The sequence below is a fragment of the Pelmatolapia mariae genome, linkage group LG6, assembly GCF_036321145.2.
Source record: "Pelmatolapia mariae isolate MD_Pm_ZW linkage group LG6, Pm_UMD_F_2, whole genome shotgun sequence".
NCBI classification, from domain to species: Eukaryota; Metazoa; Chordata; class Actinopteri; order Cichliformes; family Cichlidae; genus Pelmatolapia; species Pelmatolapia mariae.
In genome coordinates this window covers 7,684,666-7,712,473 of record NC_086232.1, presented here as the reverse complement: position 1 = coordinate 7,712,473, position 27,808 = coordinate 7,684,666, and the positions used below count along the sequence as shown (strand labels likewise).

Genomic DNA, 27,808 nt, shown 5'->3' with positions numbered 1-27,808 from the left:
TTTTGTCCACTCCAAGATTCACTCTGTAGTTTCAGTTAACTGCGAGCAGCTAGACAGCATGTTTATACCATCTGGTATAAATCAAAGGTAATTAACGGCAAGAACCGCAGAGAATGTTATGATTTGGTCATTTTGTAAATTGAAGGTAATAAATTGTTTTTTCCACAAGGTGGCAGAAGTGTAAAGGCTATCAGAATCTGGGGGTGTTCGTCACATCCACCAGCACAGACAGTAACTTGTCGGATCTGCGTCGCTCAAAGCTGAATCAGATCACTTTGAGTGGCATGTCATATAAGCTTTGCTATAGCGATTAATATACAGTCCATAAAAATACCCCAATGTTTCCTCTTGTTACTTCTTATTTGTCTGTTGTGTGACGTTTGCCGACTGAAAATGTTCAACAATAGAAGAGCCAATGTCAGGATCAGTCTTATTACAGTTTGTATTTTCCGCTTCTCTTTATTGTTATTTCATTTCGACTTTTTGTTTTTAATTCTGTTTAGTTTCATTTAGTTTTTCTAGAGTGGATTTCACTTTATGTTTTCATGTGTTTCATTTTCATTTTAGTTCGTTTTTTATTACATACATCGGTGGCAATAATTATGAAAATCAGTACAGGTATTACAATAAAAACAAATAACTTTCTGAAGGCAGCTGACTCACAGAGTCTCGTAGAAACCCGAAATCTCAATAAGCACGTCCACCAAAGCGTCTTGAGGCAAGTTCTAATTAAAATAAACCAAATTTAACTGACAGATATTGCAAGAATATTTCCTCTGTATTTTGATTTTATTTTAGTTAGTTTTCCTTTTAATTGTTTTTAGGAGTTTTTTTTTTAATTATTTTTTTTATTGTAATTAACTAACATGGTTTTTTTCCACATCCAGTTTTAGTTTTGAATTTAGTTTTAGTGAACTATAATGACCTCAGTCGAGATGTGCTTATTTTTATGATTGCTTAATTATACATCAAGCAATGATTTTGGAGAGAGGAGAAACTGGATTCGAGTATATTGTGCATTTTGTTCATTTATGGTTATTAAACGATTGCCAGTTTTAACCAGTTAATGTTTGACAAAACATCTAAATTCCAGTTTCGGTAAAAGTATCAAATAAGCATCTTTCTGTAAGCATGTTTATGTTTTCCCTCTTATGCATCATACTAAAGGGATTAAACAGGCCACAACTGTCTCAGCCTTCCACAAGAAATATTGAAATAAAAATTTAAAAGACTAGTATTATTTTTTTTTTTAATTTACTTTAATTTATTTGTTTATTTATTTTCTTGGCCACAACATGATCGGTCATATTAACCCTTTTGCGTTTATTTCAAAACTTGCTTGTGGTTGATGATCCCTTATTGATCCTGGGCTGAGCTGTGGATCTGTGGCTGTGTATTGAACTTCCGCGAGAGTCCATGTAAATCGTGTTACCATTCTTTTAAAACTGATTCTAAAGTAGTTAAGGTTTCAGCCATGTGGACGTTGTTGTAAAATTATCACAAAACCGTTTTACGCAATTCAGGTGTCCCACTGTTGTGAGATAGAGGTGTTCAGGGTTGAGATCGGGGATTTAGAAATGACTTATTTGTGGTCAATATTTGAAGAAGCAGGTTAGTGATTAACTGTTCTCGGTTGCAGCAGCTGCACAGAGTCCCAGCACACTGCCAGCGAGCACCCCAGTCACTCTGTGTCCGAATTACAATGCAGTGCGTCCGGGCTTGGAGAAGTCTGAACTCCCTGTGCAGGGTAGCTCACCACAGAGCATGGAAACGATCCCAGAGCCACACAGCAGCTGCCAGGCTGGACCTCAGCGGGATTTATCCGCCTATTGCCACCCCGTTCACCGCCAAGGAGGACGTAGACTATCAGAAACTGGAGGAAAACCTGCAGAAATACGCCAAGATCCCATTTAAAGGTCAGGCCCGAGGCACGCAAAAGTCAAAGTTATCAAAAACAGTTGTGTGAGTAACAAAGAGGTCATTGATACGCATAAGGTCGATTTTATTTACACAGCTCAGAACATTATGAAGCTATAGTTGAGTTTGGAGCGTAAAACACCAGCAGCATACTGTTTGCACTGCTGCATGCGCCGCAGTCTGACATCCATGGATAATGTCTGTATTTGCTTAGGGACGAGACACACAGGACAAAGTTCAGCACTGAGGCAAAAACGTAAAGTAACGGCAGGGCCTGATTTGGATTTGTCGCCCCCTGGTGCTCGTTACCTGCTCCTGCTCCTGAGTTTTACTTTCCGTCCACAGCAGGACATATTTGCACTTCTGCTTCCACAACATGTTACTGTTGTTCACTAAATGATCGTTCTACATGATTATTCTTCATTGACCAGAACATTTCTTTTATTAATAATTAAATGATAATTAATTATAATGAAATTGGCAAATAGCAAACCTACACATAATACTGATATTATGTTTTGTATTCTTATACAAAGATGGTGAGTGAACTGTACTAAGAATCAAGAAAGCGTACACATCAGTCAGCACATTTACTATTGTTGCTTGTGATATTACACTTTCTATTACCTTCGGCACTGTCATTGAACCTGCTACTCCGTATGTTATATTTCAGTCTCACTGTTCTTAATAGACGGCATTTTTCAAGGTAAGCAAAGAAGGACTCACCGGCTCCACCAAGGTCTTATCTCCTACATTCACATTTGCTGTAGCTAGATGGCAGAATAGTTTATAATACCTGCAGCTCAGTCTGATGGAAGCATAGCTCCATCATGAAGCAGCTTCAAGACACCAGAGGGGGAATGCAAAACCTGCACTGTGCAGGCCGGCAAGACCCTCAGACTCAGCTGCAGCACCACGGAGGTGCTGGACTCAGACAGACAGAAGCCGAGAGCTTCTCTCTCTGCCCTACATGTCAGTTATTACACAGGCAGTAAGAGAAGAGGCTGCTCGCTCTAATGTTGGCACAGAGGAAAGAGAGGATACAACCCCAATTCCAGAAAAAAGTTGGAATAGTTTGTAAAATGTAAATAATAGCTGAATGATTTTCTTAATAAAATAAATAAACTCATATTTTATTCACATACAACACAGAAAACAAAGTGTTTAAACTGAGAAAATATACCATTTTAAGAAAAATATGAACTCATCTTGAATTTGATGGCAGCAACACATCTCAAAAAAGTGGGAACGAGGCCATGTTTACCGCTGCGTAGCATCCACTCTGCTTTTAACTACCGTCTGTAGATATCGGCCAGCTGAGGAGAGCAGCTGCTCAACTTTTGTAGGTGAATGTTGTCACATTCTTGGCTGATAGAAGATTCTGGCAGAACAACAGTCCTGGGTCTTCTTTGTCATATTTTTCATTTCTTGACATGCCAAATGTTTTCAATCGGTGGGAAGTGTGGACTGCAGGCAGGGCACTTCAGCACCCGGACTGCAAAGCCGTGCTGTGGTAATAGCTGCAGTATGCTGTTTAGCATTGTATTGCTGAAGTATGCAAAGCGTTCTTCATGTGGATGGGAGCATGTGTTGCTCTAAAACCTGTACATGCCTTTCAGCAGGGATGGCATCTTTTCAGAAGTGCAAGCTGTGAATTCTATAAGCACTGATGCACTCCCAAACCTTCAGAGATTCATGCTTTTGAACTGAGCACAGATAATAAGCCACATGGTCCCTCTCTTCTTTAGTGCAGAGGATGTGGCATCCGTGTTTTCCAAAAAGAATTTTGATTCGTGTGACCACAGAATACTTTGTTGTTTCAACCTTGCCTCAGTCCTTTTTAAATGAGCTCTGACTCAGAGAGAATACGCCTGTGTTTCTGGATCATGCCCACATATGGCTTCTTCTTTGCATGACTGAGCTTTAACCTGCATTTGTGGATGGAACAGCAAACTGTCCACGCATGATTTCTGGAAGTGTTCCTGGGCCCGTGCAGTGACTTTGACAGAATGTTTTTAATGCAGTGCCGCCTGAGGCCCCAGAGATCACGGGCATCTAGTATTCATTTTCAGTGTTGTCCCAGACATTTCTCAACATTCCCAAAGTGTTTTTATAATAATATGTTTGGAGATGACGAGGTATTCAAAATTGTCCCAGTTTTACATCGGGGAACATAATTCTGAAACTGTTTTATAGACACAGTTCTGTGTGGATTAGTGAACTTAGGAGAAAAGAGGAGCTTTTCTGTTATTTAAAGGAATATTAACAACAGTTTATCTTTTATTTATTTACTTTGTTGAAGTATGCAAGATTTCAAATGTCTTTGTTAATGAGAAGGGTGTAAAATCTGACAAAAACATTTTTAGGGGTTTTTAGGGCGCTGTGGGTCATCTAGAAATGGCTGATACATTTTGAGATCATATGAGCTTCTTTACAGAGCTAACCCCTTCCCCCAAAAAACACCTCAAATATAAAAAATGTGTTTTATTGTTACAGGTCTGGTGGTTCAGGGCTCCAATGGTGAGTATCCTTATCTGACGGTGGAGGAGCGGGTGGAGGTGGTGAGGATGGTTAAACAATCGCTGCCGGCGGGAAGGCTGCTGATAGCCGGATCAGGCTGCGAATGTAAGTCTCTCAGCTCCTATGAGCTCAGGCTTTAACTTTACAGTGGAGGGTTCAGTGATAAACAATATTAAGTAAAGACAATAATTAGCCAGCTTCATGTTGTGTTAAAATAATTCCCAATTCAGTTAAAAGAAGTTTCATTTTTAGAAAACAATTACTGACACTGAACTGAAGCTCATTACAGAGAATCATCACACTGTGTGGTTATCTTCTCCAAACTTTGCTTATACGGTGAACAAAGCCCCTCAAATGCATCGCGACCACTGAAATGGAAAATTGTAGCATTTATAATGGAAACCATTAAAAAATTAGTTAAACTAGTTAAACTCTGACCTCTTCTAAGTGAACAGAGTTAATTATTTTTGCAGATAACGCTTTTTGTTAAAGGCACAAAATGATGAAAACATTTTGAAAATTTTTTTTTGTTAATCAAGTGTAATTTCATTCTGATCTGCGCACGTTCGGGGAGAAAAAACAGTACAAGTGAAATATTTTGTGAATAATACAGAGTTTTGTACGATGAGTGCTAAAAGTTTAAATTGACTCATTATGTTTTCCATTCTGGATTTTAATGACTGCGATTCGAAGCTTATTATAGAGGCGGCAGTGTCACCGGTCTTGATGGACTGATAATTGGAGTCAAATGGAGTCTGTAACAGTTTGATAGGCTGTTCATTCTGTAACGTATAATAAACACTCAGAGAGACGAGAGTCTGCATTAACTTCTACTTCCATAGCCTTCCTACGTTCACTGCTTGTGTAAAAACTTCCTGGTTTCTTTTTTCCATTACTTACTGCACATATGATCAGCCACAACATTAAACAATGTAACATACCAACATAACAACATTAAAGCTGGGTTTACTGTACGAGTGGCTGGGACAGTCTGCTCAGGAGTGACTCAAGGAACCCTGCGACCCACAGGACCCAAAGCATGCGCAGGACCCAAGTGCCTCAGGACATCCTCAGAGATCTCACGTTCATACCTTCACTGGTTTGGTGCCAAGAGGGGTAAACTAAACGATATTTGGCAGGTGGTTTGTCAGCTGTGGCTAATCAGTGTTTACATCAGATGTTACAGTTACACTCTGCAGGCACATTTACTACGTGAACTGTCCCAATTCAGCTTCTATAAAATACTGCAAACAAAGACAAAAACGGGTTATTCCAGTGCTCCCCAAGCTTTTTTGTGTCATGGACCAGTTTCATGCCAGACAATTATTCTGTGGTCTGAGGGGGTGGGGTAATATAATGTAAATTTAACTATTGCAGAGCACAGAGGAGGTTCATGAATGTAGCGATTCTGCTTGATTAAATTAGTCAAAAGTGAAAGTCTGCGTTGAAGTTGTTTCCTTTCCTCCTCCTTTTCCTGTTCAGCCACCAGAGCCACGATCCAGCTCACGCAGAAGATGGCAGCAGCCGGAGCCAATGCTGTGCTTGTGGTAACACCCTGCTTCTACAAGGGGAAGATGGACAGCCGGGCTCTAATCCATCACTTCACAAAGGTCAGCGCAAACACACGAAAACAGAGTGCCTCGCAAATTTGGGGTTAGGCCTTGATTTGGTGTTTAAAAAAAAAAAAAAGGGTGAACGATCAGTGCTTCCCAAAGTGAGGTGCTGCAGCACTCTCAGATGAGGGTAAAAGGTGCAACAGAAATGAATACAAAAAACAAAAATTCCTTATATTTCCATGTGGTCATGTTCCCGTGTGTCCAAATAACTATATAAATGTGTGCGCTTATTAATTCTGAAAATTATGCAAAATTCCATTAAAGAGTTACTCTGAGAATTCTCTATGAGGAGCTTAAAAAATCAATTAGAATAATACTTCTCCACCTCTCAAGTAAAGGATGTCTGTTTATTACAACAAAGCAGTACGGCCCTTTGGGTTTGAATATTGCATTATTATATATTATCTACGCTTTGCTGAGCTCAACATCAGTTAGATTTACGAGTTGAAAAGTGTTTTTAGAAGATAATGAAAGAAGATTAAATGAGCACCACCAAGTGAGTATTCTTTCATTTTGCTGCTAGTCCAACCGGAGTTCTATAACAAGGAATAAAGTGTCTTTGTTTTTACCTGGCTCACTCTCAGCCTTGTGATCGGACCTGTGCTGATTATCATAAAATAATTAGAGCTAGCTGTTTTAATTTTCAGGAATCTTTCCATGCATGCAAACATGGCAGAAGCTGTATCAACACTGCACTCCAGACAATGTTTAACTGCAGTTCTGACTGCAGTACCTGCTCCCTGTTGCTTCCACAATTTGCTATCGTTATTTACCCATCGCAGTTTTAATAGTTAAATGTCAGCCAGCCAGGCCACCAACACGTCTTTTTATAGTGTGAGCCTGATCCGAGTTAGTAAATTCACTGTAAATGAAGAAAAGACTGGGAAAGTTTGAGAACCTTCAACAGGTGTTTTATTTGAGGTCTCACGTCTGGTTTTTCTCTCTTGCAGCTGGCGGACAGCAGTCCGGTGCCGGTGGTTCTCTACAGCGTGCCGGCAAACACGGGGCTGGAGCTGCCACTGGACGCTGTGGTGGAGCTTTCTCAGCACCCAAACATCCTAGGTGTTAAAGACAGTGGGGGAGATGTAAGAAACACTTTAACTTCAGGTTTTTTTTCTTTTTCTCTCTCAATGTAGTCTGTGAGTCATGAAGAAATCGATCAAGTGAAACAGTATCTCTGCGTATGTCAAGCAGCCACTCCAATGCTGCTTGATCTAGCAGAGCCACAGATCTCCATGTAATTTGATTTGAATTCCTTTTACAAGATTATACTTGATAATAAACTGACGGAACCAGACAACATCTCATGAGATGAGATTCTGAAAAGTCGGGAAGAAAATTGATTTAGCCAGGCCACGTTTTACCTGGCCAGGAAAGTGAGTGAAACTGACGAGGAGAAAAGCTTCTTTCAAGAACTAGCGTCGTGATTTCCAGTCGAAAAGGATGTAAGCCACACCACCTAAACCCCAGTGAGCTCACCAGCACTAATCTGACTTTTGTTTTTCTTTTCCGTCATCTGCATTTTATCTGGACAGAAAAATCAAACAAAGCGGAAAAAAGTTTGCATTTTGTGCAACTATGCAATCAGACAGCGCACGGTGTTCCTGTTGTTTTTCAGTAATCTAACTGCTGCAAAGAAAAGAGAAAAGAGTGGAGACTCCTGAAGAACCTAAAACTAAAGCGTGTGTAGTTTTATCCTGCAGGGTTGATTGCAGGGTTGCGCGTCTGGGAAAAAAAAAGGACAGTTTGCTCTTGTCGAGCTCTTAATACCATTTTGTCTGTGTGGGAAGTGTTTGCAAGAAGTTGCAAATGGATTTCTGATTTGGGAAATAACATGTTTGTCCACTCGCTGGGAGACTGGAGTGTGGGTGTAGTTCAAGTACAGAGCAGCCCTGCTCAGTTGTAGGCGTGATGAGGACAAACACAGAAAACAAGGGGTGATGGGTCAGATTCAGGGAAGCAGACAAGTTGGAGAAAGATTTTTTAGAACTTGAGAGACAAACACATTTGCTGGCATGAGCCAGCTCTTGTTATTTGGCACAGATTGTTTCAGCTCATTAAACCTCTGTATTTTGTGTTCAAAGAGAATTTGACCAGGGTTTACAGGGAGGGGACAGTTTCCCCCAACCCCCCACTTAAAAGGTGTGTCCACTTGACTCATGTGGAGGGATTTATAATGGAATTTGAGTCACTGCACAATCATCTCTGATGGGTCTAAAACTGCCCGTACTCTGTCATTACCTACCTTTAAACGTATGCAGGACAATATCTGGCTGAAACATTTTTACCCACCTAAACGTTAAGTTGTGTGCAATCTAACTTTATCATTGCATAAGACGCCTGCAAGTAAATTGCAACATTTACGTCGTAGCTGCACTGAAAAAGGTCAAGTCAACATCCAAGATGAGATGCTGCTATAAATAAATTATTAAATAAAAAATATATATGTCTAAAAAGCCACAGTAAGTGTCATAAGTCAGTTTTCAGAAGCTACATCTGACAAATTTGTTTGATATAAAGTGAAATACACAGAGGTCTCTTGGTTCCTTGAAAATGAAAAATGACTGAAACTATGGAATTATTAAGCTGTATAAACTAACAGGTGTGAAGTGTGTATATCACAAATCTGTGAATGAAAACCAGGGTTAATTAGAGCCTGACTGATAAAGCATTTCTAACATCACTGCCTGACATTTGCCTATTTAAAAATCTCATATCCTGATATAGCGTCCAGTACTCCTTTTTCTTTCAGACACATAAAAGTTAAACAAACATTTGTTATGTTTAGTTATTTAATGCTTTGCTTGATTCTGCTAACCTCAGCTGACTGTTATGTTTGTTATGTTTTCAAACACGTGTCTAGCTATCAAGAATGTTGTAGAGTGCCCTCTTGTGGGCAAAATATGCAGTATCGGCATCTCTGAAAGTGTGTTTCCCATGTCTGTTCTTTAGTTTTTCAATTTAAATGCACGAGGCATTTAAAAGATTTATACTGATATTAGCTGATACTAGCTTGGCAGACGGCTAATATGAGCCATTCCAATGCATCATACTGACTTTATGGTATGTTTCACATCAAAAGTTTTAACGTGCAAACTAAATGGTAACTAAAGCGACCAGCTTAAAGGAACCTCATTGCATTTTTTATAGAAAATCAAAATGATGCTATTCCTATTCATTGACACTCAGCCAAGCAAAGAAGAAGTATCCAAACACCCAAACAGTTTACATCTTTTTATTACAGCTTTATTTCCCTACAGTCTTCTCTTCCCACATCGCTGTGTATCATTTGATGTAGTGACCACCTGCAGATTAGAAGATAACTGTGAAACCGTTGGCAAGAATGTTTATTGTGTGTGTGTGTGTGTGTGTGTGTGTGTGTGTGTGTGTGCGCGCGCGCACGCGTGTGACACTGTCCTCGTGAGTATAAACAAGATTAACAGGAATGCACTCATCACAGCAAAACACATACATCATGTAGCTGAGTGAAATATACAATATTTTGCTTTGAAATATAACAGAAATTGTTCAGTTAGATCTCTTTTATTTATATAGCACCACTTCACAAAAACAATCAACTCTGCAAATGGTGCAAACTAGAGGAGAAAGTACACATAAGTTGATGGCATGCAGTAGTGGCACATTTACACATGGGGAGTAAATAGAGGAGAGGGGAGGAGAGGTGCTCAGGGCATAATCCCAGCAGTCTGAGCCTATAGCAGGATAACTACAGAGTGGTTCAGGGTTAAAGTACCATACCATAGCATTTTATTTATAAGGCACTTTTAAAACAATAACAGGGCTGACCAATGTGCTGTACAATAACACCAAATATAAAAGACAAACACATAACAGAAGGTAAAAGATATAGAAAAACAAATGAGTTGTTGAAGTTAAACAAGAAACGAGTACATAAAAGTAACATAGACATCTCACACTGGGTCGAAGGCCAGGGAGTAAAAGTGTGTATTTAAATGAGATTTCAAAAACAGTGAGTGAAGGAGCCTGCCTCACATGCAGTGGAAAATCATTCCACAATTTTGGAGCCACAACTGCAAAAACCCTGTCACCTCTGAGTTTACGTTCCGTCTTTGGAATAAGCAAAAGCATCTGGTCTGCTGACCGGAGAGAACGAGGCGGGAGGTGCTCCAGCTCGGACAGATCAAATGGGGCACAACCATTAAGAGACTTAAAGACAAATAAAAGGATTTTAAAATTAATTCATAAACGAACTGGAATCTAGTGAAGGGATGCTAAAATTGGAGTGATGTGCTCTCACTTGCTTGTGCCAGATAAAAATTTAGCGGTGGTGTTTTTTGCACCAGCTGATTACGATGAAAGGTGCATGACAGTAATCGAGACGAGAAGTTATAAACTCATGTATTAATGTTTCAAGGTTGAGTTTGGCTAGAAGAGACTTGACCTTTGACAGTTGCCTCAGTTGGAAAAAGCAGGATTTTACCACTGCATTCACATGAGGATTGAGCTTTGAATTACAGTAGTCCAGCCTAGAAGTAATAAATGCATGAACTAGTTTTTCAGTGTCACTCTGAGACAGGATAGACAGAATTTCAGAGATATTGCACAAATGGAAGAAAGCAGTCCTATATATTTGTTATAACAATAGTGTATGCTAGTGTAAGTAGCAGAAACTCGAAACTATGTAAACTAAGTAAATGAAGCACAAGTATCCAAGATTTCTACATAAACGTACTGGCAGTAAGTGTTTCGTAACTCAAACAAACATTTAGAGTGAAGTATTCCTTCAAAGGCGCTCTTAGACTTGGCCTGGAGATGTCGTTAGTGAATAAAATCATTGTGCTGAAATCCTAACATTGACAGTATAAGGATGCACTGAGTAGAAATGCTCTTTAATTACTTTCTTTCAGTTCTATTTTAGAAGCAGCTTGATTGCAGCAATTGCATTTTCAAGCAGATATAGCGATGCTGATGACTGACAGCAGCCAGATCTGAGAAGGGTGGAACAAAATAAATACAATATATTGAAGGTAAAACCTGAGGTTTGAGTACATCTAGTAGTTTAGTAGCTTGTTTGTTCAGTCACAGTGCCCATTTCAATCCTGCTTAAGACACTTCACAGTCTTTCCTGATTGCCAATCTGAAATCTGATTTAAAACAAAAAAAAGCACAAAGAAATGTCTGAAAAGGCACTCGACTCTTTCGAAGACTTTATGTTATTTTTGTCATGTACTTAAGTTATTTACTGCTTTCACATATCCCCTCACTGGCATTATTAAGGTTTCATTTCATCTTACTTCATCTTCTTTAATCTGATTCCTTCTGCCTACACAGTGGGTGTTTTACTAAAAGTCTGTGTGTCTCCTGCGCACGCAAAATGTGTGAATCTACTGAGCAGTATGACATCATTGCTATCTTGGCACGGCAAACCTGTCTGCGCAGTCCAAACAATTATCTCCTCTAAGTGGAGTAATTAAAACAACAATATTATTATTTATCCCAGTAAGAGAGAGTTGGAGGCAATTAAAGTCACATCTTAAGAAGCCATGAACACTCAAATAAGACATAATGAGATGTAACAAATCTTTTCATCTGTAGTTATAAAAACGTTTAATGGATTGAAATGGAATCTGCCCATGCTGTCACTGAAATTCAAACTATGTACTGTCAGAAAAGTAACAACTGGATGTGATGAGGGTTTAATGTCTTTTTTAATATATTTAAGATAGAACCGTCAACAGCTTTAACTTTAAAGCTGATGACAAAGTTTCTACATTAAAATTCAATCAGTGTTGCTTGAGTCCTTGTGACCATGTGATCGCTGATAAATCAAAGGGGGTGCACTTCAGGATAGGAAGTAGCTACTCATCTTGAGATTAATCTAATACTGTTAAAGAAAGAAAAAAGAGTAAAAATGTAAATTAAAAAAAAGCTCTTCTTTGTTTAAATGTATATAACTGACGCAGATAAACGATAACTTCAACTTGACATGAATTATGCTTCAGTGGCAAATCTACGTTGTAACGATGGACACAGAACACATAGCTATGTTTACCACCTATAGGTATTATTAAAAGTCAATATTTCGATGCCTTACTCTTTCTGTACATATTACGTTCTTACAGTCCTTATTTTACAAAGATGGGCTTTGACAGAAGTATCCATGATTGTGTTCTTCGTTTACATGAGTATTTTCAGTATTTTCTATTCGTTCTACATCGTTCTTGTTGCACATGGGCACATCACTTGGTGTGCTTAACTTTTATACTCTTCTTTTTCTTTTGGAAACAAAATTTAGACATCAGTATTTGATTGTGGCTGTTTCTTCTTTATTTTGTTAGACCACAAATTATTTTATTTTGACAAGCACCTATCAATGGTTAGCAACATGGCTAATGCTAGCAGTATTTTCTCTCACCCCAACTGGTCCCAGCAGATGGCCCCGCCCCTCCCTGAGCCTGGTTCTGCTGGAGGTTTCTTCCTGTTAAAAGGGAGTTTTTCCTTCCCACTGTCGCCAAAGTGCTTGCTCATAGGGGGTCATTTGATTGTTGGGTTTCTCCCTGTATGTATTATTGTAGGGTCTACCTTACGATATATATTTATACAGATTTGGTGCTGTATAAATTTAAAAAAAATTGAATTGAATTGAATTTCTATTTTATAAACCAATGCAAAATTGAAAGAACCTCAGAGATGTATTCCTGTGGTATGCTGTGGCTGTATGATGATGCTAAGTTGGTTAACAAGCAGATAAGTCTTACTGATGGAGTAAACATAAAGCTAGCTGTCTGTTATGAAGCCCCTTTAAGCCTAAAGATCTCTTCACTGAGTTTGTACTTGCACCAGATTAACCCTTGGTCTGTCCTAACTCCTATTACTCTGTCTTTCCTTTCTTTTTCTCTTTTCTCTGATAAAGCGGCTTTTTGCATCTGCCATGCCAGGTAATCAAAGATGTCAGTCAGGCTCTCTGACATTAGAACTACATATATATATATATAGGCTATATCTATATATAGTTTTTATACCCATTATAAAGAAGAAACATAATTAATTTCATAATAAAAGGTTAAATAAAAAATGCTATAAAATGAGCTGTAAAGTAGCCCAATGTTTGCAATATACCCATATCAAAATAAATTGAAAACATTTTTATACATAAAGTACATAAGTACATCCTAGTACATGAGTTTATTTGATTTTTTTTACACAACTGACCAAGAACATATTTGATTGTGTTTAAAAAAATGTCTTCATATAAAGCTGATATACAATATATGACCTCATATTTAAAAGTAAGGGCTTTTATAACACCTGTAAATCCATTCAGTGAGAATCACAGGTACGAGATTAAGAACCAAGTATTAATCGGCACAGGGTATGGGGTGATCTTTATTCAAAGATCTGACATGTATGATCTTGACTTTGTTATTGAAAGCTGTTCTGTCATCATGTTCAGATCTTATGAGAGCTCGAAGGCCTTCAGAATAAAAGGCTGTGGATATTTTTTAGTCTGAACCAGGTTTAAAAGATTTCTGAATGATCTGAAATAAAGCATAAAATTATCTACAATTGACATAATTTTCAGATGAAATCAGTGGCAAAGTCAGCCCAAGAGTAGAGTGTTTGATGCAAAAAAAAAAAAAAATCTCCAAAAACCTTCAAATTGTGTTACAGAGTCTGCAGGCAACGACTGGAAGAGATGTCAAAGTTCATATATCTGCAATCAGAAAGAGACTGCACAAGTTTGACCTGCATGTGAAGCATACCAGAAAAGTCTTTGCTATCCAAAAAGAACATCAGAGCAAAGCTCTGCTTGTCTGAGGCTTTTTCAAGCAATATGCTTTGAATGGACTGTTAAAGATAGAACTGTTTAATCGACAGGAACAGATTTTATGAGGATGAGAAGAAACTCATGCCAGCTTGTAGCCACTGATTTAAGCATATATTATACATTCTGTCAAAGACGCTTACTAAAATGTGAAGTTATCTGTGTGAAAGTTGAAGTCGAACCAGAAGTCACTCTTTCAACCACATAACGATTCTGAGCACAATAGAAACACCACCAAGGAATGGCTCAAAGCAAGTAAATTGAGGGTTATGGAATGGCTGATTCGAAGCCCAGATTCAAAGCAGATTGAAACATTGTAGGATTTGAAGAAAGCAGTGCATGCATGAAAACTCTCAAACATTTTGCAAGTGAAAGTATTTGCCCTTTTGAACAGCTAAAAGAAGCCATTTATGCTGTCGGGATGACTAATAGCTTGTGAACACAGTTTCTTTTCCTCAGAAGAACATCTGAAAATCTCTACATGTTGATATTTCTAGCAAATAAAATATAGAAAAAGCATATTTTCCTTAGGTTGTTTAAGTAGGTTAGTTAGAAAGTGTTTAGTAAGTGTTCAGTAGGCACAGTTTCAAAATAGGGTCCAACTTCTTCTCCAAATTTGTCCAAAAGCGAAGTTTCCACAGGATGTCCTTATTTTGTTACATGACTATTTTGACTATATTAGAGAGACTTTTTTCTGTTATTTTAAATCAGATTCATGGATATGAACCCAAACAACATTGAGCTCTGCACCACATTTAATAAGTTCCCCAGCAAAATGAGCTGAATAAACAGTGAGCAGTTGTTAAGCTAGGGGAAAACAAACAAAGTGACAGGCATAGAGATTTCTCACATTAATAAGGTAAGACCTGAACCTTTAAAAAAAGCTCCAGCAGACCAGCCACCTGTACAGCTCATACTGCAGAGGGTTAACTCTCCCCATGCCCTCGTGTTAGATCATAGGCTAATGACAATAATAAGAAGGGTTAAAAGAAAAGAAAAGAAAATGACCGTGTTTTAGGGCAGACTGCAGCCTTGCAGCAATTTTGCTTTTCCATTGAGGACCTGCCTCTAAATAGCCAGAGTGCCCGAGCCTTCAGGAGGCCAGCGGGGGCTCCTGCAGCCTGCCTGACTGACTGATCAACTGCAGTCCTCTTGTTTGAAATTAATAATATGGGGAAACTGATTGACAGTCTCTGGTTAAAAATAGAAGCTCCTTGGTAACACGGATGGAGGGTGTGGGTTTTCCCTGTGGAGCGTTCAGCTTCATGCACAGAGCAACCACAGAGTTGTCTAATGCTCCCTTTGAACACTTCAGGTTATTTGGATTCTGCACTTCATATCTGGATTGACAAAAGAGAATTAAAAGAGGCGAAACAAAATGGGGAGCTCATCAGTTATTCATGAGCTTCTCCCATCATCCGCCTCCTTCTGCTTCCCATCTTTTGAAGTTGATTCCTCTTTTTAATTCTCACTTGGGACTTGTCTGTTTCCCTCTCTCTCCTTCTCCTCCCCCTTCTGTTTTGGATCTTCAGCGATCCCCTCCTCTAAAAACCTCGACCATGTGTAGAGACTGTGCTTCTCTCAATTCAAGCGATTTGTTTACCCCTGTGAGATGTTGGGTTTGTCGTCTCTTGTGACAGCCTCCCCTGGGATTAAGAAACTATAACAGATATTAGTCCTGATGCAAAAGAGGAGTGATAACAATGAAACCATTCTGATTTTTACTTCCTCTTCCCCTTCTGTTTATTTTTTTTAACTTGTTCTGCAGATCACACGGATCGGCCTGATTGTCCATAAAACCAAGGCGCAGGATTTCCAGGTTTTAGCGGGCTCGGCTGGGTTTTTAATGGCAGCCTATTGTGTGGGTAAGAAATCTAATACAAGGACTGCTGTTCCTCACAGAGATCCACTGGCACCATTTACTTGTTAAAGTGAAAATATAGGAAAAAAGTGGATTTTAGGTTCCTTTTTCCACAAGAACAAGTGTAAAAACACTAATAATAATAATCATTTATAAATATTTGTTTCTGATAAAAGATCATCTCTGCTTTCTGGCAGGAATTTGACTACATCTCAGGCCACTTAGACTTACTCTATATGTGTTTTTTTTTAGGACTGTTGCTATATCAGATTATTGGTATGTCGGTAAAAGTATCCATTTCTGAGATTTTGTTACAGCATATGAAATAATATTGTATTACATAGGATGGTAGTATGTGTTAAGAAAGTGGTAGGAAAGATTTTTAGAAAATGAATTAAAAATGATTGAAGAGATGTGCGAAAAAGAACATTTCTCATCGTTTTATGTGTTTTTAACACATTTCATGTTTTTTTAAAACCAGAATTATCTTCTCTACGACATCGTGACTCTTCTGTGGATTAAATTTGCCCATTGTGTTTTTCAGGGAAGAAAGTAATTTATATTTGTGAGAGACATACAAACCTGTCTCAATCAGAGTTTTCTAGGTTTGTATAGGCGTACCCTCAAAAACACAGACAGATAGAACTTTATTAATCCCACAAGGGAAATTGTGCAGCAATTAGACCACACGCTAATGCAGCGGGAGACAAATACAAAACAGTTAACCTATCCTTTTTAATAAGAATGAGCAAACACAGACACTAAAAATACACAGAAGCTGCAACAATACAAAATCACTTGTGCATATTTTAGCTAGTACTTCAGTATTTAGCTGTAGCTCTTTTTCATTTTGTCTCTCGCATCCATCTTCCCTTTGACCATACATTACTCTAGGGACTTGTCTAACATATTGTGCAGAGAGGCAGGTAGGTACTGGATGCCTTGCAGAGTGAGCGGGAGAGAGGGCTATCAGCAGCATGCTGTACAAGTGTCTTTGAGGTGCACACTCACCCGCTACGGATGAGAGCATGAAGTCTACTGCATCATCAGATTCATGACTGATGTGTGGATTCTCAGAGGTCCTTCCACTCATTCCTGCTTTTTAGAAATATGCTACTCAAATTCAAGACAGATCAAAGGGAGCTCTCCCTGTCTCCCTGATTGTCCTGGAATTACAGTGCCGACGCCACACGTCCTAAACATGCTCATACAATAAATTCCTAAATCACACAGTAATGGCTTAAAATGGGATGTCCTTATTATTTGTCCTTATTTAACACTTGTTATTGTTTTCTAATTGATTTATTCTACTTTCCAGCTAGTACAGCTGCACTTTTCTGCCCTCCCTCAGCATACAGCTGCACAGCCACACAGAATTTGAATAGTTTGTGTCGATTACAGCCAACACAGGAAGACGTTTAAAACTGTTGTAAAGGACCATAAATAAGTGGTCAATAATAATTACGGCAAATCACAAAAATAAGATGAGATGCCATATGTGGAGCAACTTCCAACTGCTGATAAGCAGGTCTGAGGCACACAAGCTCCTTACTACCACAGACCTGGAAAGAGGACGGACAAACACAAATACACAACCATTCAAGCCCACAGAGAAAAGGAGGCTATCGCACAAAGGAAAGAGAGAGGAATGAGAGGCGAAGCTAGGTCTCTTAGAGCATCTGGATGCAACACATCTGACAGGCAGGGGAGAAAGGCTGCATGATTCATTATATATGTAACAGTTAACCCAGCTGCAAATTACAGATAGTTAATATAATCAGTAATATTGTATTGTAACACTTTGGCTTAAAGCAGATGGTAGCAATGAACTAAAACACTGAATTCATACAGAAACACAAAACAACTGTGAGAAAAGTTGCTTGTCAGTGTTGCTTTTCTAACAGATCTCACCAAATGATGGATGTAACAGCTGCTTTGTGTGTAGTACGTACACAGTAAAATGCCAACCATTTTATTGTGTGTCCAGATTCTAAGTGTTCCAAATTTACTTTCACGAACATTCAACAATGGGCACCAGAGGCATTCGCTACCTTCTGCTTAATAGCCCACAGTATGTTTTACAGCTGTGAAAATTACAGTTGTTTCACTAATAACACAAAATGACAAATTGCCCCTAGAAAACAGTAAAAGGCACAGGCTTGTGTATTTGAGTCGTAAGCTGCGTTTCACCATGAACCAACCAATCAGGACTTGAGTAACTGTGCCATTGTTAGCAAGAGTAGGAACAAACCAGCTGGAATCTGATTGGATCATCAGAGGCAGAAGGTCTCTGGCTCATCCCTGTTATAGGATTTAAAGATTTCAGATATTTAAAAACTGAAATAATTGAAATTGAAAATGTCCTATTGTTACACTGTCCAGTAGGGGACACAGTGTTTCTATGTAAAGCCACATTGAGATGAGTTTTTATTTTATGCTTCAGCTTTCAGGTTAAACTTTATATCTGACTTTCATGACTCTCACCTTTCCCTCCGTATAAGGCTGCTCAAAGCCAGTTTCTGAAAAATAAACCTGGACAGCACAGCAAGCAAACACAGGAAACTCAAGGAACCATACAATCATGTCTATATTTCTCACAAGTTGTTGAGCCTAAATCCATATTTCTTCAGGATCAAAGAGCCTGGAAGCACAGAAGGGTTATCTGCATCCAACATTCAAGACACCAGCCCTGTGGCATCTTCTTATTTATATCTTAGCTGTGTGCAAAAAAACAACAAAAAACAACAATGTTACTAGTTACTCTCTGCCTCATCAGTTTTTTGACACAACTATTTAAAAAAAATCAGTTTGGTGTTTTCTCACCTAGTGGAGAGGCACGTAAGCTTCACTAAATTGTAAAGCAGCAGCAATATCAAGTAAAGTACCTTCTACCTTTTTCATATGCTGGCCACGTACAGTGTACTGTAAGCTCGGATTAGATAACACACCTGGGAATAGGCATCAGTATGATGCTCAAGATGCTCAAGAACCTAATGAGTCATGTTCTCCCACTACCAGCCCCGTCAAACACACACACACTCTCTCTCTCCGACGGTTCTCTGATCTTTGGTCCTTGACATGTTGTCATATATACAGAATTTGTCTTGTGAGTAAACGTGTGCGTGAAAGTGATGAAGGCAACACAGAGTGAGTTAAATGAGAAAGTCTCCTCACAATTTATGTTTTTTTTGTCCGAATGAATTCTGTCAGCAACCCTAACAAAGATGCATGTCAGTCAGTTTTAAACTTTAAAGAGACAGGACTACTCACATCTAAATCCTCCATGCACGGGTTGCATGCAAACATATTATATGCTCTGCTGGCCATAGTTTCTAATTCTGCTGACGTTTAGCTATAGAGATATAAAGTGAAACCATTACATTGTTCAACTGAGTTTGAATCCTCATTAAAAATATTACCTTAGCACAAGTAATAAAAAAAGGATCCGATTTAACCTTCTTTTTTAGCTTCAGCGAACACTTTTCCCACCATCTAGCCTTGATTGCTGAACCCTCTCTAGCTTGATAGAGCGCTGCGCTAAAGAATGGAGAGCACTAAGGGGGAAGAGCTTTTTAGATTTACAGGTCAAAAATCATTAAAGAATAATCTGCATGAATAAGAAAAACACTGTACTTACAATTTAATACAGTATATTATATATATTTAAACATTAATTGAAATGGTGACTTTATTATAGTAAATTTTAATTAGTGTGAAATGCACATTTCATTGTGGATCGTTTTCACTGTGACTTAGTCTACGTCAGTTTAGCCTTTAGTACTTCTGTGGAGAAGCTTCCCCTCGCAGGCCTGCTTGCCTGTCTGTCAGCAGCCAACAGCGATACTAGACACACAGTTGTTGCCTGGGTTATCTATGTGAAAAGAAAAACAACTAATGAAAACAGAAAAGTCAGACAACCGTCTCTAAAGTGATCATTGCCTTGTACTGACATGCAGTTGGAATGCAAAATCAGGACAGCTATACAATCAGGACAGTGATATATTAAAGTTGATATACTGATTGTTGGGTTTGTTCATTTCCATTTCTTTGAACACTAAATTCTACCCACAGATGCTATATTTAATATTTAAAACACTCTGAAGGGGACACAGAAAGAGACACGCGGCGATGTGGTGATGGAGAACACTGGCTCACAGCTGATTGGGTGCTAAATATTTATTAGAGCTTTACCTTCACAGTCAGAGCCCAGACTGTCCACTAGCCATCAACCGTCAGCAACACGGTGACGAGCGAATTGCTTTATATGCAGACTAAACGCTGCACCGAGTGACTCCACACATAAAACATGTCAAACCTCTGCCTTCAACGTAGTTTAACAACAAGCTGTCAGCATACCATCTCACTCCTACATCAGGTTAGTTTGCAGAAATCTGAAGTGCCCATTGTTGACAACCTTTAAGGATTATGCTTGCAGCTAAAGACATCATTATGGCCTAGTGTTTTCTGAGGTCTGAACTAGCGCCCCCCAAAAAAGAATGTTGCTTCTAGACTATTAATGAAAAAATGGTTGCAGTGAAAGTATCAAGTAGTCAAAGAGAAAAAGAGGGAAATATCTAAAAAATATAAATTTCGTGTTGGAGATTATTTTTTCTCCCTTCTAATAACCCTGTCACACTTCAGACTTTACTCTGTAACTACTGCAAAAAAAAGGTCTGATATGATAAAACTAGTGGAAGTTGGCAGATCTGCTTTTCTTTGATTTTTGTCATAATTGTAAACAGGAACTTGTATCTGGCAAAAACAATTCTGGTTTCTTCCCTCTTTATAGATGAGGTTTTTACAAACTAAGAATATTTAAACTCAAAGGGTTAAAAAGATATCTCCTTGCATAACAGTTCCTAAAAAAAGAGATGAATGGAAAAGGGAAGAAAAAAAACTATATATATATATATATATATATATATATATATATATATATATATATATATATATATATATATATGCCTTTTCCAGTGATTCTTGAACTCTCATCGGTCTTTGATTTGTGTCTCTAGGTGCTATCGGTGGAGTGTGTGCGCTGGCTAATGTGCTGGGCCAGGAGCTATGTGAGTTGGAGCGTCTGTGTGTGTCCGGGCGTTGGGAGGAAGCCAGAGTCCTGCAGCAGCGCCTTATCGAGCCCAATGCCGCTGTGAGTACCATCTGCTGCTCATTGCACGCTTTTATCCACCGCAGACATGAACTCCCACAAATGGTGCCAGACTGGAGGTTTAGTCACATTTCTTAGAGGTAAAACTGTTCTGCCTGAAATACTCTTACTGATTGCACTCTGGGCCAAGAAGACAACCCTGATTTTTTTTTCTCTGCTGTATTTATAGATAATCTGATGTTAAACTCAACACAAATGTTACTTCCTCTATTAACATGCAAAGTCCAGTCCACTCAGAAAGCCAGCTTCCTTCTCAGACACAAATGATTCTTTTGTTTTGTTTTGTTTTTATAAACAACAGACACTGACGGCATAAGCTGTTTAAAGTTAACCTTAGCCTTACCTTTGGTTCGTCTTACACCTGTTAGCACACAGGGCAGCTTATGATCGCCAACAAATTCGGTCATTCAAAGCCAGCTGATGCCAACAATGTTCAGATCTTCAGTGAACATCCACCTCAAGTGATCTTTTGGTTGGCCTTTCTTATGTCTACCCATTCATGGAGTCCAGGTCATGGTGGTCTTTGCAAATTGTTCAGGAGATACAGTGGCTTGCAAAAGTATTCGGCCCCCTTGAACTTTCCCACATTTTGTCACATTACAGCCACAAACATGAATCAATGTTATTGGAATTCCACGTGAAAGACCAATACAAAGTGGTGTACACGTGAGAAGTGGAACGAAAATCATACATGATTCCAAACATTTTTTACAAATAAATAACTGCAAAGTGGGGTGTGCGTAATTATTCAGCCCCCTGAGTCAATACTTTGTAGAACCACCTTTTGCTGCAATTACAGCTGCCAGTCTTTTAGGGTATGTCTCTACCAGCTTTGCACATCTAGAGACTGAAATCTTTGCCCATTCTTCTTTGCAAAACAGCTCCAGCTCAGTCAGATTAGATGGACAGCGTTTGTGAACAGCAGTTTTCAGATCTTGCCACAGATTCTCGATTGGATTTAGATCTGGACTTTGACTGGGCCATTCTAATACATGGATATGTTTTGTTTTAAACCATTCCATTGTTGCCCTGGCTTTATGTTTAGGGTCGTTGTCCTGCTGGAAGGTGAACCTCCGCCCCAGTCTCAAGTCTTTTGCAGACTCCAAGAGGTTTTCTTCCAAGATTGCCCTGTATTTGGCTCCATCCATCTTCCCATCAACTCTGACCAGCTTCCCTGTCCCTGCTGAAGAGAAGCACCGCCAGAGCATGATGCTGCCACCACCATATTTGACAGTGGGGATGGTGTGTTCAGAGTGATGTGCAGTGTTAGTTTTCCGCCACACATAGCGTTTTGCATTTTGGCCAAAAAGTTCCATTTTGGTCTCATCTGACCAGAGCACCTTCTTCCACATGTTTGCTGTGTCCCCCACATGGCTTGTGGCAAACTGCAAACGGGACTTCTTATGGTTTTCTGTTAACAATGGCTTTCTTCTTGCCACTCTTCCGTAAAGGCCCACTTTGTGCAGTGCACGACTAATAGTTGTCCTATGGACAGATTCCCCCACCTGAGCTGTAGATCTCTGCAGCTCGTCCAGAGTCACCATGGGCCTCTTGGCTGCATTTATGATCAGCACTCTCCTTGTTCGGCCTGTGAGTTTAGGTGGACGGCCTTGTCTTGGTAGGTTTACAGTTGTGCCATACTCCTTCCATTTCTGAATGATCGCTTGAACAGTGCTCCGTGGGATGTTCAAGGCTCGGGAAATCTTTTTGTAGCCTAAGGCTGCTTTAAATTTCTCAATAACTTTATCCCTGACCTGTCTGGTGTGTTCTTTGGACTTCATGGTGTTGTTGCTCCCAATATTCTCTTAGACAACCTCTGAGGCCGTCACAGAGCAGCTGTATTTGTACTGACATTAGATTACACACAGGTGCACTCTATTCAGTCATTAGCACTCATCAGGCAATGTCTATGGGCAACTGACTGCACTCAGACCAAAGGGGGCTGAATAATTACGCACACCCCACTTTTCAGTTATTTATTTGTAAAAAAATGTTTGGAATCATGTATGATTTTCGTTCCACTTCTCAAGTGTACACCACTTTGTATTGGTCTTTCACGTGGAATTCCAATAAAATTGATTCATGTTTGTGGCTGTAATGTGACAAAATCTGGGAAAGTTCAAGGGGACCGAATACGTTTGCAATCCACTGTAGGTGAAGGATGTGTCCTCCTAATTGAAATCACTAAGTAATGGTGTCAGTGTAGTAACTCAGTCCGAGTAAGAGATCTTAAAAATCCTTTGCAGGCTGTGTTGTTGCAGTTTGTTGAGGTTTTGGGAAATGTTTTCCGTTGCTCTCCATGTTTCTCATGCATACAGGACAGTGGGCACAGCTACTGAATTGAAAAGACATATTTTTGTAGCTGAGTTTAGAGAGGCAGATGCACAGATCGGTTCCAGTCATTATAGTATAGTTAAGGCTTTGTCCACCTAGCTGATGACAGTCCAGTCAACCATACTGTCAGCAGTGAATAGATTCCAGAGTACTAGAACTTGTTCACCTCTTCTACCTGCCTTTGGTTGATATGAATGAGAATCTGTATATGCAGTACCCAGTCTGTAGTCCTCTGATCTGGTTGAGGTCTACAACATGTTTAGCTTCTCTACAAAGCAATCCAACAGTTGACTCACCCCCTTATAACAAAATCAGTAGTGAAGAGGAATAGAAAAGGTGAGAAACACAACCCTGTGGTATTCCGGTTTCAATCTTGTGGAAATCTGTTGTGGCATTTTCCGTGCAGATGCAGCAGCAAGAGCAATGGTAAAGAGAGCCTTGTGCTCTTGTAATTCAAGGTTTTGTTTGATGATCATTCGCAGGGTAAAGATCTGTTTAGTGCATTAACTGCTTCTGCGAAATCCAGCTTGTACCTTTTGTAATCGCTGTTATAACTGTACGTGATGGAGTAAAAAAATCTGAGGATTTTTCCAGGGACACAAATGGTACAGCCAACTTAACTAGCTGGCTAACCTTAGCTTGCTACTGTTCTTGCCAGAAAAATTATATCTGAACAGAAACACTGGCTGGCTTACATAAGCCATGAAAGTATCTCAGTCAGTAAAGTAGCAAATGATTTTGTGCAAGAATAAGTGATGTAATGCCACAAAACACGGGGAATTATTAACGATCGTGTTCTGTAATAACCTGCTAGCCGTGACTCCAGGCAGGTACACTTAGCTTTAACTTGGCTTTGCACCATGTATATTTATATACATATATATCTTTGTAGCGTCAGGTTAAATGTCAGTTTTGCACTGTATGTCACTCTGATTTGTTCTGAATTGAAGGCAGGTGCTGTTGAGCATGTCTCACGCTCTGTAAGTGTGCATTAAGGTGAATGTGGTGGTAAATGTCACTGCTCTACAGTCTAAATCATAAAACTCCATCTTCACTACAGTATGAAGTGGCATGTGGTACAGGTGGATTTCAGCCGTCAAATATAAATCACAAATAGGGAAAATGTCTAGGTTTAAAGCTTTGCAAAGCACAACATCATCCATATGGGATATACAGTCAGGTCCATAAATATTGGGACATCGACACAATTCTAACGTTTTTGGCTCCATACACCACCACAATGGATTCCAAATGAAACGAAGAAGAAGAAGAAGTGGGAGGCGCATTTGCAAACTGTTGTAATTGTCACTGTCCACCGTTCACCTGATTTGGATGTAAATACCCTTAAATAAAAGCTGACAGTCTGCAGTTAAAGCACATCTCGTTTGTTTCATTTGGAATCCATTGTGGTGGTGTATAGAGCCAAAAATGTTAGAATTGTGTCAATGTCCCAATATTTATGGACCTGAATGTATATGAAGACTGATTAAAGCTCTGTGTTGCTAGGTGACTAGGAAGCTGGGAGTTCCCGCTCTGAAGCAGGCGATGGAGTGGTTTGGTTTCCACGGTGGCTCCTGTCGATCACCTCTTCAGCCGCTCACAGAGGCCGAGAGTCAGCAACTGAGGCGGGACTTCTCCTCCAATGGGTGGCTGTAAAGTGATCTAGGCGGAGCGAAAGTGCGTGTGTGAGCGAGGTCACTATGTGTGGACCTATTAGCTGTTGGTGTAATTATATCATGAAGGGAAAACACAGCTGCCCATGAAAATAAATAAATAAATATTCAGTTCTGCCCACTGTTGATATTTATTGAGCCAAATCCAAAAACCTGCAAAAAACTCCCCCAAAACATTAAAATAAATGTGTAAATAAATGAATCCAACTTCAAAGTTCTATTTGGTTTTTGTTCTTCTTTTTCTTTGACCTGGACTGACTGAAATTTTCTTGGCCAATTCCAATTTTTCTCCAAGTGCTCTGCGACCAGTACTGCGACTGATTAACTGAAAACGAGTTGCTGTACACCCGCGTGTCTCTGACATATTTTAACTTTCCACGTAATAGCAGGTGCAGAATATATAGTATAACAAAACAATTTTTCAATTATCTCCACTATTTTGGGCCATTACTAATACTGACGCTGCTAGCTTCCGGCTGATACTGAGCTTTGTTAGCTTCTGTAAAATGTTCAACTGGCTGAGGTTGATTTAAGTGTCTGCTTAGGTTTGTTGTAACAAACATCGTCATGGTGGTCCCCCCGTGGTTTACTTTGCCAGACTTTGTGTACATATATATGTACACAATGCTATATAGTCTTTAAATCTACACCATAAAACATGTAGCAGCTGACATTACAGGTAATGGATCAAGCCAGCAGAAGCCAATCAGACTCAGGAAGAAAAGTGCCTCTGGCAGTGCAAGCCACCACTTTAAGGTGTTTATACAGTAAAAAACACTAAAAGTATGACAATGTACACAAACCAGAATAAGAAGCCAGTGACAGGCAATTAGCTGCTGATCTTTCCTGTTGTTTTTATCATGTGATCAGTTATTTACTTTCATATTTTGTTCCACTAAAGCAAGAGGACAAGTGGATGTAATAAGAGATTCCAAACTAGGGACACTTTTTATCAAGTGCTTCTTAACCTCAGCCTTACACAGGGAAAAATAATACCCTCATATTTTAGCCTGTAACTGTTATTTTTCTTCTTTCAAGGAGGTTTTGTGATTACTCTGTCCGTTTGTTAGAGTTGTTGCACAAAAAATATTTCCATGAAAATCCTGCCAGGGGTCGCTCGATGCAACTTATGGATCCAGTTTTGAATTCAGGAATTCCGTTAAACTCCCTTCAAATCTTTACGTATTAAATTGAAATAGGAAATATGTCAGCCATTGTCTTAATGTTCCCAAGATACCAATAACTAACCTGGATTGGTTCATAGCGAGGAGTGGCTTTTCAGCCTAGTGTAAAAAGTAGATTTGTGTATAATTGGCGTATAATGCATTTGGCAGATCATGACCTGTTTGACTTAAGCTTTGAAATGTGGGACTTGGACCTGGAACTCTTTAGTCAGGACTCATGTGTAACTTAGGAAACAATTACTTTGTCTAATCGTTAGTGGATGTGTAAAAATACAGAATTTGTAGACTCACAGCAGTAGACAGTAAATGGAAATCACCCGACAGTGGAGTAAATATGAGTTATTTAATCACAGTATTGTCTGTTTTGTCATTAGAAATACGGTGATCTCACAGGGCATGCATTTTATACTTTGGACATTTGTACCTACTGCAATGGCAGAAAGTCATTTGTATGCATCAGCCTCATTAGTTTAAGATGCCCTGTAACCTAAAGGTAATTGTCATGTAATTACAGCACAGCTTTGGCATGCTTTGACCTCAGGAGATGTCTTATTATTCAGAATACCTCAGTAGAGCTATTGTATGGAAACTAAAAGTACAGCCAGGCCACTTGTAACCTCAGGCTTATTCAGCCTCCCACTGAAGCCTCCCAAGGTCTTTGAAAAATAAAAAATCTGGAACAGAAAAACTATCACATCATTTTGCTCTTATTTAAATCAGTCATGTATGTTCAGTGTGTGTGTTTGTGTATAAAATATCTCACTGGGGAATGATGCCCATACTTTTTTTTCACTAATTTCCTGTGCTGATATTTATCTAATATTAGAAAAAACAAACAGGCGTTCAAGAGCACATGTGCCCCGTGCCCTTCCTTGGCCAGACACAGCACTGAATGATGTGTTCATGCATGTCTGAGATTAAGTCTGGCCAACCAAAAAGCCAAAAAAAAGTTCCTCATCTCAAATATAGATTTGATAAATGTTTTCAGAAAGACCTGAGATCAGCTAGAGTTCAGTGGGAGGCAGAGCTGCAGGTCATGGTCACAGTTTGCTGCAGAATACCAGAGCGCTCTTTGATGTGAAAAAGTTAAAAACCATAATTACTGTAATTAAAGCCAAGTGTAGCAGGTAGCCATGGCAATGAGAGCCTTTGGCTTTTCACATAGCACTTTTTTGCTTTTATCTTACCATGAGTCCAATTAGCACCTTTCTTAGCAGGAGATATTTTCAGAAATACTTACAGGATCATAAAAAAGGAGGATATGTTGTGTTTTCTTCTGTTCCTGTGCGACAACGACACAGTACAGATGGAAAGCTCTGAGTATAAACAGTTTTGATTAAATCACCTGCCACTCAGTTTTACGGACATCTGTCTTACAAGCACAGTTGTAGTTTATAAGTAATGTTTAACCCTTGGTCTGAAAATTTTCACTGTTTGAGAAACTTTGAAATTGTTTTTTTGAAAATACACTGCTTCACTGTGACAGACCTTTGTTACTGTGATTATTTGGCTTTGTCAAATATTGGAAGCATTCAGAGCTATTGAAGACACCGAGTTCGTGTCCTTTATTTGGGAGAATATCTCCGCATAATGACATGTGACATTTTTTTGTGTAATAAGAGAATGTTCAGTGACTACGTGTGCCTTGTCTGTAAGACTGCAGAAAGTAATTTCCTTTAGAGTGCATGGCCTTATAACAATTTCTTTCTTTGTGGCATGAGTGAAAGAT

The 27,808-nt window shown here is 39.2% G+C and overlaps 1 protein-coding gene across 1 annotated transcript; it reads left to right on the top strand.

Moving 5' to 3' along the window:
- The first annotated feature begins 1,350 nt into the window (after window positions 1–1,350).
- hoga1 (4-hydroxy-2-oxoglutarate aldolase 1) lies at window positions 1,351–27,808 on the top strand. Its single transcript, XM_063475100.1, has 8 exons — window positions 1,351–1,418; window positions 1,640–1,916; window positions 4,414–4,542; window positions 5,920–6,047; window positions 7,004–7,138; window positions 15,629–15,725; window positions 20,737–20,870; window positions 24,729–27,808. Exons 2-8 carry the CDS (start codon window positions 1,703–1,705, stop codon window positions 24,876–24,878), a joined length of 987 nt encoding a protein of 328 aa, XP_063331170.1. The 5' UTR covers window positions 1,351–1,418; window positions 1,640–1,702; the 3' UTR covers window positions 24,879–27,808.

Coding starts and splice junctions, on each gene's coding strand:
- hoga1 (XM_063475100.1), top strand. CDS start 1,703: ATGCAGTGCGTCCGGGCTTGGAGAAGTCTGAACTCCCTGTGCAGGGTA. Junction 15,726..20,736: donor AATGGCAGCCTATTGTGTGG/GTAAGAAATCTA, acceptor TTGTGTCTCTAG/GTGCTATCGGTGGAGTGTGT. Junction 20,871..24,728: donor TTATCGAGCCCAATGCCGCT/GTGAGTACCATC, acceptor CTGTGTTGCTAG/GTGACTAGGAAGCTGGGAGT.